General features: G+C 45.1%; 1 protein-coding gene across 2 annotated transcripts in view; it reads right to left on the bottom strand.

Annotated features, from left to right (window-relative positions):
- The window catches only part of LOC106568842 (neuropilin-1a), a 53,149-nt gene that overhangs the window by 12,913 nt on the left and 28,056 nt on the right, over positions 1-12,180 (bottom strand). For both annotated transcript variants that reach the window (XM_045694013.1, XM_014139560.2), the window contains exons 4-6: positions 7,479-7,706; positions 5,871-6,041; positions 3,982-4,148 (exon numbers count right to left, since the gene is read on the bottom strand). In XM_045694013.1, the coding sequence (XP_045549969.1) occupies positions 3,982-4,148; positions 5,871-6,041; positions 7,479-7,706 (566 nt within the window). The remainder of the gene's footprint in view (positions 1-3,981; positions 4,149-5,870; positions 6,042-7,478; positions 7,707-12,180) is intronic.

Here is a 12,180-nt window from a genome sequence, read left to right on the forward strand (position 1 = left end):
TGGTCTCTCAAGGGCACAGGGCTGCCTGCTGGCCACCCTTCTGCTCTGGGCTTCATGTATTAAATATTTGTGTACTTTAAAGTAGGTGGAGCTCAGTACGGTTGGTTGCTTCATGATATTAGTGTGGGTGTGTTTGTTTCTGTGCTTTTGTCTTGAGTCGGTGGCATGCTTTTTTTGCGTTATCGAAGTAGAGCATCTTTCTTTCAGAGAACCGATGGAGAGTCTTTGAGATAATATTGATTTATAGCCTGAAAACCGGTGCAGCTCCATGCCTTCTACTTTAAGGGGGTTTAAATGATGATTTATGTTTTTGAGGTAGAGGTATTTTGAGGTTGAGGAATTTTGTTATGATGAAGTATGCTATAGTACGTGGCCCACTCCGCAGCATGGTGCAGCTAGCCAGAGGCTGTGTCACAAATGGCACCCTATTCCTTATAGTGCACTACTTTTGACAAGAGCTCTGGTCAAAAGTAGTGCACTTTGTAGGGAATAGGTCGCCATCTGGGACACAGACAAGTAGTGCTTTATTAATCTTACTTCAGCTGAATATAATGACTTACCTAATTCATGCATGTGTGCCATCAATACATACAATTCTATTATTGAGTCAACAGATAACATTTTATTGATACTATTTCCAGGACACTATTTTTTATTTTAATGTCGCCTGGCAGTAATGTGTGCTTTAAGCTCCTTTATGATGAATCTTTGGCTGTATAGGTAGAATGCTGATTTAATTTGATCATCTTGGCTTTTATATTAAAGGGACATATCTAGGCCCCATGTCTATAGCAAGTTTCCTCCGGATGCCACAGGTATGGATGAAACTGCCAACCCATCACTGTGCGTAATTTATCCCCAACTTGGCCGTTTTGAATTACAGTGAGATTGACATGTTATTGAAACCTGTGAGGTAAGCTTATGCAGGAAAGGTTTCCTTCCTCTCCAAAGACAAAGTATTTATAGAGGCGTACTGCTTGAGAAGAAACGTTTGTCTTGGGTCTGTGACGTTGGAAACCAGGAAAGGGCCGTACATCTGTAGAACACATTTGGGCCTGGCTGTTCGGTGAGTGAATGTTAGCGGAAAGAGATGAAAACTGAAAACAAAGGAGTCCTCAGAGACTGTTGGAGGAGTTCCCATCATCCTAAGAGACAACATGAAGGATGCGATATTTAGGTCCCATAATATGATCCAATGCCACTTGTCAGGAGAAACAAATCAGAATCATACTGGAAGATTTATTATAGACTGAGCGTGGCATTTTATTTAGGAACGTTGGGCATCATAGTTGAAGAATGTAGAAGACTTCAATTATTCTGGTATGCTTTAGTCATTAACTAGTTATACAACTGCACATTTCTCTCTCCGCCCCATGGCTAAAGGAGTAGAATTGAATGAAATTAGTTGTAAATTGCTAAATCTTCTGATATGGATGTGGGTACGTAGACCCACGAGCCACCACGGCCTCTCATGATGAGTTCCGTTTTTTTTGTGGCCTCCACTCCCGTCAAAGTTGCCCATCCCTGATGTAGAATATGTTAACATGATCAAAAGCGACAACCAACATCTCAACTGACCTCACCATGAGTGCCTCTGTCACTTTCGAGAACCTTGTTCAGTAACTGTATTTCCCCTGCATGTGGTCAGAACCCTTTTCTTGTCCTGATCTTGTCCAGTCTAACCCCACAGTTATGACACAGCACTTTCGTGAGAAAACAAAGCGAGGTCTGACAAAGTGGGTCACAGCAGTCAGTCACAGCAGCCTAGCGCTGGTTACAAGCTCTTTCTCGCCTCGCCAGAAAAACACCAATATCCTGTTTTGAAGGATGTGCCAATGTTTTTGTTCAATCTCATTTAGTCACGGTCCGGCTGATGAATGCAGCCGTGTCTGCATCCCATTGTTTTCTCCATTAAAGGCCTAAGCAGAGGGTTTTATTTTCAGCCACAGAGTGTCAACGCTGCCAAGTTTTGAGTAATTAGGAATATGGGAGAGTAATTAGCATCAGTCCTTTCATAGAGGAAGTCTGGCCAATAGGCCTGGCTGGCCGCTGCAGAGCTCATGTCAGATAGAATAGGAAACGGCGGAGTGTTCAGCTCGGAGGTTTCTATCATAATAAAGGGCTTTGGTTTGGTTGCGAGATCAACTTAAGACTGGGACTGAAGCAGAGCAACAAGGTATTTCATGCCAAGACAACCCAGGACACTGTCCCCAACTCCTCTGTACTCAAGTGGACTCAAGCCCACCTTTGGCAAACAATCTCAGCATTTTTTAATTTATACCGATTTGTTGTCGGGCACTTTAATTACACTGCTGTGCATGATTCTACATTGTATCACGAATACCATTGAGTACATGGATCAAATGTTCAAGTGGCTCAAGGAGTCTTAACAGCGTGGCTTGTGTGCTAAAAAGGGGTTGCCATGACTTTGTTGAAGGCGGAGGGGAATATATAGAAACTCTAGGGGATTTACCAGGATAGGCTATAAGGAATGTACAGCTCTATGGTAACACTACAGCTTCACCATAGAGTGCCAGTTCCCAGGGGTCCTCTGTCACTCACATAGCCCACACAAACCCATGCAGAGTCACACACACCCACACACTACAGTAGCAAGTCCATCTGGGGCTTGAAGTTCCCAGGGGTCCTCTGTCACTCACACAGCCCACACAAAGCCATGCACACACCACACACACACCCCACACACAGATCCATGGGGAGGCTATTTCTTCCTCTCCCAGAGAGTGCGGGAGTGAGGCCAAAACAGGACACTGTAGTGCCTTCCCATCCTTCAGACTGTGTTACTGCATTATTCTGTGGTCATGTAATTATATACCCGGATTTATAGACTTCCCATGGTTTGAAGCGCAACACATTTGCAAAATGCGATGGGGTCAAACTATGGGGGAAGTCCATTTGATAAATATGTTTTTTCATATCAGTTACTGCATTTGGTTGTATTAAAATACATGATGTATTAATACTGGGATTCTGTTCTAGTAATGCAATCTTGATGTACATGTTCCTGCTCAGTTCATAGTTATTGGAGTGTGATTATATTGAAAGACAATATAACCACTTTATTGCTAGAGTTCTGTTTTGGGGAAAAAATGCAGTCTGTTCAGTTCATCGTGTTTGGAGTGTTGGTGTAGTAGTGTTACAGAATAGCCTCATGTAACAATCTGCATTTACAACAAGAAGCATCCCCCTGAGGGTGTTGCTACCTTTACAAAAGTAGATTATAGAAGTCATGTCCCTGTTAGACAGTGTATGTAGGAAGGAGCTTAATCAACCCAAATGCCAACTAGTCTAGTCAGTCTGGCCTCTCGATCACAAGCTGTCTTGTTTGTGACTTTATGATGTTTATTTTTTCCAAGAATGTATGCTGTCATTCTTGAACACCCTCATGACCTGTGCTGCTAGACACACACGCACACACACACACACACACACACACACACACACACACACACACACACACACACACACACACACACACACACACACACACACACACACACACACACACACACACACACACACACACACACACACACACACACACACAACCCCATGATCTGCTACGTTAGAATCACACACACACCTAATGGATCACACACGTCTCATTAGGGATGCTTGCAGACAGCCGTGACATTGGTTCAGACTGGTGGAGACAGACCTGAGTCTCCCACACTGTCTGCCTACAACCCCCTGACCGTGTGGATACATAGAGAGATGCACTCTTAAAACGTTTCACATGACAGTAGCTGTCCCGAACTGGTAGCGGTGAAGGACAAAACACACTGTCCGGATGACCCAGGGCTTCATGTGCAGCCATGATGTTTTACACACACCAAAAGCATTAGTACTGTCACTGACACACATATGTAACTCTGTTCACTTATGTAGTGCACTACTTTCCAACTGTTTGGGACGCAGATGCCACACATGCAACCCAGCTGCCCCAGGGCTGTCTCTTACCTGAATCCACTCTCTGCTGGAGTCTTCAGAGGGGGTCCAGCCATTCTCTTTGTAGTTGAGTCTGGAGCGCTCCGGAGACCAGTTAGAGTTGTACTGAGAGGAGGCAGTGATCTGATCCGAGGTGATCTCCCCTGACTCCATCCCCAGGCCCTCCACACACTTAAAGTCTGTCAACAGAGATATAGAACCTGAGTTACACTTGATTTGGACAGTCCTTTGTTGATCAGTGTTTCTCAATCCTGGTCCTGGGGACCCAAGGGGTTGACGATTTTACTTTTTGTCCTGGTACTAACACAGTGGTTTCAGCTAATCTACTTATCATTAGGTGTCTGAGGGCTAGGGAAAATGTTTAATGTGCACCACTTTGGGTCCCCGGGACCAGAATTTGAGAAACACTGCTATAAATGTTTGACAGATTAAATCATCAACAGACTATCAACTGCAACTCTGTTGTTGAACAGCAACTTGTTGGGGTTATGGTTAGAGTTAGGTTTGGGGGTTAGAATTAGGGTGAGGGCTATGAGCCTCCATCCTCTGTCTTGTCCTGTCTGTCTCTAAAGAGACGTTGTGTGACTCAGGGAGGTCTTGGCCTCGAAGACAACTTGGAAGAGTAACGCAATGGGAAAGAACTGTGTCTTACTGGAACTAAACGCAAACGTCCTCAAGCCTCTCTGAACTGAGTCAGAAGAAAAGAACAGCACGTTCTTGTGTATCTCAGCTGGAGCCGTTCAAAGATGACACATCTAGAACCTTCCGTAACGAGCCACACTGAGTACACCACAGAAGTACTGGGTCTCATTTTGACTAACACTTGACATCTCTAAAATACCACACACACAAACTAGAAGCATCCATTTTTACACTAGCTTTTTTTTCAAGATATGTTATTAATAAGTTAATAATGTAAAATATTATTATGAGATTCCCAAAAGCAAGCGTAGGCCCACACGTTGACACAAACAATGTCATGTCTTTATTGAATTAATACATGTATTTATTTACTTATTTTAAATGTTGCAGGATGAAAAAAACAAACATAGAACACCATACGAACACACACACGCACACACACACGCACACACACACGCACACACACACACACACACACACACACACACACACACACACACACACACACACACACACACACACACACACACACACACACACACACACACACACACACACACACACACACACACACACACACACTATTACTTCCCTATCAGTCGTTTTGGAAGTAGAAATGTGTGTGCCGAAATGTTCTTAAAACGGTTTAGACTTTTTTTTTCCATTACATGAGAGGAAGGAGGATGGAATGTAAGGTTGTCAGATATCTGTATTCCTCCTCTTCCCCAGATGACTTAATCTTATCACTTGGAACACTCCACACTGCGGCTTTGATCACATTAACTGTTGAAATAGTCTCTGATAAGGTCTTTCATTTAGATTGCAATGATATGTGGATATTTTAAGGTTCTGCCGATGCCTGCTGAGAGGAAGGAACAGGAGTAGTCTCATGAATAGAAATTGTAGAATTAACAGAAAGCTGAGAGGAGATGGAAGGAGAGACAGAGACTGTTTTTATTCTCTGGGATGGGGTGTCGTAAGTCCATCCTGGCTCTGTGTGTTTGTGAGGCATTTAGACCCTGTGTCACCAGTCAGCCCCACACACTGTCCTTCCTGACCTCCCCCTCCCCTCCCCGCCCCGCCCCCATCCCAGCTAATCCCCCTCCCGGCCCCCATCCCACCTACTGTGAGTGCACTTAGAGTTGGACACTGTGGCCCCGGAGTTATATACAAGTACGCCCCCTGTGCAGGATGCTATTCTGTGGCATGGCAGTTCTGGCTGGGACAAGGTTTAAAGTGAGGTAGTCGGCTGTACTAACCCTCTGGTGTCTGTCCCTGTGGCAGGCTCTTCTCTCTGACAGTGTAATTGGCTGAGAAGCCCTCTCTGGCGATGGCGTTGTCAGTGTTGATGGTCATAGACAGGATCCCTGTGTAGGAGATGACCCGTCCAGGACTGCTGTTACCACAGTACCGCCCGATGTGGGGACCCACTGGGAGGGAGGGAGGGAGGGAGAGGGAGAGAGAGAGAGAGAGTGGGAGGGAGGGAGGGAGGGAGGGAGGGAGGGAGGGAGGAGAGAGAGAGAGAGAGAGAGAGAGAGAGAGAGAGAGAGAGTTAAGGAAATAGGAACAGAAAGAGGAACAGAAAGACAATAACAAAGTGTTATGTCAACTCTATGATAGTAGGTGCCAAGACAACATCATTATTGTGAATGATTCAGCTACAGTGCTCTCCAAAAGTATTGGGGCAGTGAATTGTCTGTTGTTGTTTTAGCTCAATACTCCAGCACTTTGGATTTGAAATGACACAATGACTTTGAGGTTCAAGTGCAGACTGTCTGCTGTAATTTGAGGGTATTTTCATCCATATCGGGTGATCAGTTTAGAAATTACAGCACTTTTTGAACATACCATACCATACCATACCATACCATACCATCCCCATTTTAGGGGACCAAAAGTATTGGGACAAACTCATTCAAGTGTATTCAAATAGTCAAAAGTTTAGTATTTGGTCTCATATTGATAGCACACAATGACAAACATCAAGCTTGTGACTCCACAAACTTGTTGGATACATTTGCTATTTGTTATGGTTGTGTTTCAATTAAGTTTGTGCCTATTGGAAAGTAATGGTAATATATTGTGTCATTTTGGAGTCACTTTCTACTACTACCATGATAACGGATAGTCCTGAATGAACCATGAATAATGATGAATGGTTAGTTACAGACACACAAATATCATACCCCCATTACAATAACAGGGGAGGACAGACAACATGTTTATTGAGAGGCCTGGCAGGCATGTATACAGTATTAGCCCAGCTATGAGGAGCCCAGCTATGAGGAGCCCAGCTATGAGGAGCCCTGCTATGAGGAGCCCAGCTATGAGGAGCCCAGCTATGAGGAGCCCAGCTATGAGGAGCCCAGCTATGAGGAGCCCAGCTATGAGGTGTGTGATAGTTTCTAAAGGGATGTGCCAGTCCTGTCTCGAATGGCACCTTATTCCCTTTCTAGTGCTCTAGTTTGGGACGAAGACCCTAGCCTGGCAAGGCCCTAGTATAGAGGGTGTCTCAGGGAGCCAGACAAAGCAGTGTGCCTAGCCAGGCACCACTCTGATGCTTTTCAATGTACATTTCCTCCTCTTCTCTTCAGACCTCAGCCCAATCACACAACAATGGAGACCGGGCAAAGCGTTCCAGTGAAAACCATCATTGTAGACCATGAATAGTGAAGGTTCTGCTTAATGTGCTAAATCAATCTGTGTGGCCTGGTGAATGAAAACAACAGCACTGCTGGCTGACGAGACAAATCTGTTTTTCTTTCTTCCTCCATCTCTCTCTTTTACGATCTCTTTCATTCTCTTCCTCTATCTCTTCCTTTTTCAACACAAGCCCTTCACATTTCCCCCCTCCCTCCCTTTCTCACCTGCAGGGAACCCGTCCCAGATCTCCAGCCAGTCGTAGCGACACAGTGCCCCGGGTGGAGGGGTGGTGTCAGGCTCCATGTCGAACGCATCGAAGTCCACCACGATCTCGGACATCTTGGGGGCGATGATCATGAAGGTGCAGTCCAGGTTGTTGGGGTACTTGTCTGGGAAGCCTGGCGTCTTTATAACGCCCTTGGACGAGGTGAAGTTTCTGGAGCACTCAGGCCCTGCGGAGAAGTTGAGAGAGGAATATGTATTGTATGTTAAGCGTTGCATATCATTATCCTGTTTTGATGAATAATATTTGCGTCAATGGCTGCAGGTTTTTGTCTTTAAGCTTGTATTAAATGTGTTAATGCTGTTATTAAGCTCCATTCTTATATGCCTGTAACAATAATCATAGTTGAGGATCTGAAAACAAGAAATATGTTGCCATAACTAGAATGTTGTAATTTAGGATTATTTGACGGGCCACCATCATAAGTGGCTCATGGGTCCTGAGTCCATTTACTCCATTATCACTGAGGTGTCCACTGAGCCTGTTCCTATTGGTCATACCCTCGGTGCCACTAGCTGGCTATGTCTGTGTTTTGACTGGGTGGGACCGCCTGGTATTTACTGATTGCTGCAGTCAGACACAGACGCTCTGGGTTGTTTTTGGAGACGTCGCCCAACAAACCCCTCACCCCCACTGCACCCCACCCCAACAACCCCCTCATCCCAACTTCACCCTACCCCAACAAATCACTCATCCCAACTTTACCCCACCCCAACAACCCCCTCATCCCAACTTCACCCTACCCCAACAAATCCCTCATCCCAACTTTACCCTACCCCAACAAATCTCTCACCCCAACTACACCCCACCCCAACAACCCCCTCATCCCAACTTCACCCTACCCCAACAAATCCCTCATCCCAACTTTACCCTACCCCAACAAATCCCTCATCCCAACTTCACCCTACCCCAACAAATCTCTCACCCCAACTACACCCCACCCCAACAACCCCCTCATCCCAACTTCACCCTACCCCAACAAATCCCTCATCCCAACTTTACCCTACCCCAACAAATCTCTCACCCCAACTACAACCCGCCCCAACAACCCCCTCATCCCAACTTCACCCTACCCCAACAAATCTCTCACCCCAACTCTACCCTACCCCAACAAATCCCTCACCCCAACTACACCCTACCCCAACAAACCCCTCATCCCAACTACACCCCACCCCAACAAATCCCTCACCCAACTACACCCCACCCCAACAAACCCCTCACCCCCACTCCACTCCACCCCACCCCACCTCCAATGAGTCTCAGTCAGGAAGAGACCACTCCCCACTGTGAAGACTAAAGAGCTCTTTTCATGGTTGCTCTGCTGAAGAAGTGGCCTGAACAAACTATCTGTCCCCTTTACACATTCAGCTTCTACAACTAATGTACAACATGTTCAACACAACGGTTCCGATAAAACGTTTACTCTGGTGACACAACAGACAGCTTGCGCTGTCTCCACAATGCTTTTTGTAATTATTTTACACAATTGTATCAAAACTGTTGCTCAAAACGCCTAGTACAGTGTACAGGACCTATGAGCCTGTTGGTAGACCCCCACATGCCTATGAAGACAGACACAGTTCACCTCACTCCAAAAGCCAGGGAGTCAGTCGACCCTCTCCCCCCTGTGCAAGCCTAGGTTACTGTTGTAACATTGACTGCTCTTTGTAAGGAAGACGAGATGACAGAGTGTTGATGAGGGTCACTGCGCCCACAGGACAGAGATGTGCCTCTCGTGTTGCCCGGGCAAGATGTGGACCTCTGTTACATGAGAGCAAGAGTAAGTTGTGCCGCTCGCTAACATGCCAACTTGCTAACATCGCTCCCGCGACCTCTCTTGATGTTGACACAGGTGGTGTCATTTACATGGGTGACATGATAAATGGCATCAAAGGAGGAGAAGTGGGCGGGTTTTGATCTGGCTCAGGTGGTGTGAGAGAGAGTGTGGGTGTGTGAGAGAGAGAGAGTGAGAGTTTGTCTTTTACTGCACATATGCCCATCAACTAATCTCCTGCCAAACTCGACCCACTTTGATGGAGACCCTTCCCTATCTAAGCCACAGTTTGATGTGGTTCTGTAAAAATGGCCATCTTTCAAAACCGCAAGACGTGTTTTTGGTTCGAGGAATGGCAGTGAAACGATAGTGAGAGGAGAGAGCTAGACAGATATAGCCTTACGGTTCTGTGGAGGACCCAGTGTGTATCATTTACAAGACCATTGATGCATATTATGTGGTCAATGAGAGGAGGAGCTCTGGCAATGGCGGGCAGATGTGCTCCATTTGTTTGTTGTGTCCCAAATGACACCCTATTCCCTATATGGTGAGTGCACTGCTTTTGACCAGGGCTCTGGCTGAAAGTAGTGCACTCTGTAGGGAATAGGGTGGTATTTGGGACGCAGCCATATTCATTAGTCACCCTGACGATATGCTATCTTTAACACAAATGGTGCTTGTCGTCATCACGAGAGCCGTTTACGACCATTTCCAGTGTCGCGTTTCTCTCTTCGTAATGATAGACTTGTAGTCAGAGCCGTAGCTTGGTTTGTCACAATACATTACATTCGTAAATGGGAGCAGAGCCATAGAGGGAACAACAGGGCAATATGCTTTTGCGAATGTAATGGATTTTTAAATGTGACAAGAGGGGAATCCAACATGTCATGGGATTATGTAGGCGGGCCAATTTTTAACTCATACACTTGGGTGTGTCCCAAATTATACCCTCTTGTACCCTATATAGTGCACTACTTTTGACTACAACTTTTTGAAGATAAAATGCACTATATAGGGAATAGGGTGCCATTTGGGGAGCACACTTGGTTAAAATGACCCACATTTGGCTGCACCCCCCACCCAACTCCCCCCGTCTCTACCTCCCTCTGCTGTTCTAGATTCAGATTCAGCCTATCCTTGCCAGAGCATCCATTTAATGTGTAGGTCACCCTCAACCCTCCAATGACAAACAGCCCATTAACTAAATGAGCCTGGGGTCTCCTGCACCTGTCTGGTACATCCTCCCTACTCTCTCTCTCTCTCTCTCTCTCTCTCTCTCTCTCTCTCTCTCTCTCTCTCTTTATCTCTTCCTTTCACTCTCTCCTCTCTCTCTCTATCTCTCTCTTTTTATCTCTCCCTTTCACTCTCTCCTCTCTCTCTCTATCTCTCTCTTTCTCAATTCTCTCTGCCTCCTTTCCTCCCTCGCTCTCTTCTCCCTCCCTCCTCTCTCCCCCTTTCTCTCTGTCTCTCTCTATCTCTCTATCTCTCTCTTTTTACCTCTCTCTCTATCTCTCTCTTTTTATCTCTCTCTTTTTATCTCTCCCTTTCACTCTCTCTATCTCTCTCTTTCTCAATTATCTCTGCCCCCTTTCCTCTCTCTGCCTCCTTTCCTCTCTCTCCCCCTTTCTCTCTGTCTCTCTCTATCTCTCTATCGCTCTCTTTCTCAATTCTCTCTGCCTCCTTTCCTCTCTCTCCCCCTTTCTCTCTGTCTCTCTGTCTCTATCTCTCTATCTCTCTATCTCTCTCTTTTTATCTCTCTATCTCTCTCTATCTCTTTTTATCTCTCTATCTCTCCTTTTATCTCTCTATCTCTCTATCTCTATCTCTCTATCTCTCTCTTTTTATCTCTCTATCTCTATATCTCTCTTTTTATCTCTCTATCTCTATCTCTCTATCTCTCTTTTTATCTCTCTTTCTCAATTCTCTCTGCCTCCTTTCCTCTCTCTGCCTCCTTTCCTCTCTCTCCCCCTTTCTCTCTGTCTCTCTCAATCTCTCTATCTCTCTCTTTCTCAATTCTCTCTGCCTCCTTTCCTCTCTCTCCCCCTTTCTCTCTGTCTCTCTGTCTCTCTCTATCTCTCTATCTCTCTCTCCCCCTTTCTCTCTGTCTCTCTGTCTCTCTCTATCTCTCTCTATCCCTCTATCTCTCTCTCTCTCTCTCTCTTTTTATCTCTCTATCTCTCTCTCTCTCTCTCTCTCTCTTTATCTCTCTATCTCTCTTTTTATCTCTCTATCTCTATCTCTCTATCTCTATCTCTCTCTTTTTATCTCTATCTCTATCTATCTCTCTCTTTTTATCTCTCTATCTCTATCTCTCTCTCTCTTTTTATCTCTCTATCTCTATCTCTCTCTCTCTTTTTATCTCTCTATCTCTATCTCTCTCTCTCTTTTTATCTCTCTTTCTCAATTCTCTCTTTTTATCTCTCTTTCTCAATTCTCTCTATCTCGCTATCTCTCTTTTTATCTCTCTTTCTTAATTCTCTCTATCTCTCTTTTTATCTCTCTTTCTTAATTCTCTCTATCTCTCTCTCTCTTTCTCAATTCTCTCTCTCTCTCAATTCTCTCTCTCAATTCTCTCTCTCTCTCTCTCTCTCTCTCTCTCTCTGTCTCTGTGTGTGTGTGAGACTTGAGCCTGTAAAACCTTGAACAGAAGACTCAGCCTCTTAGTGCCAAATCCTTACTCCCACTTAAGTCGAATTTTCCCTTAGTCTCCCGTTGCTATCAATGAATCACTAAGTGAACATGTGACTTAAGTGGAAGTTAGAATTTGCCCCTAAGACGTTAAGTCTGTATTTGAACAAAGGGGCACAAGTAATAACACACAATAGTTAGAAATACTTTACAAATGGTTCAACACCATATCCAAAGAGGC

This window comes from Salmo salar, chromosome ssa14 (assembly GCF_905237065.1).
Source record: "Salmo salar chromosome ssa14, Ssal_v3.1, whole genome shotgun sequence".
Taxonomy (NCBI): Eukaryota; Metazoa; Chordata; class Actinopteri; order Salmoniformes; family Salmonidae; genus Salmo; species Salmo salar.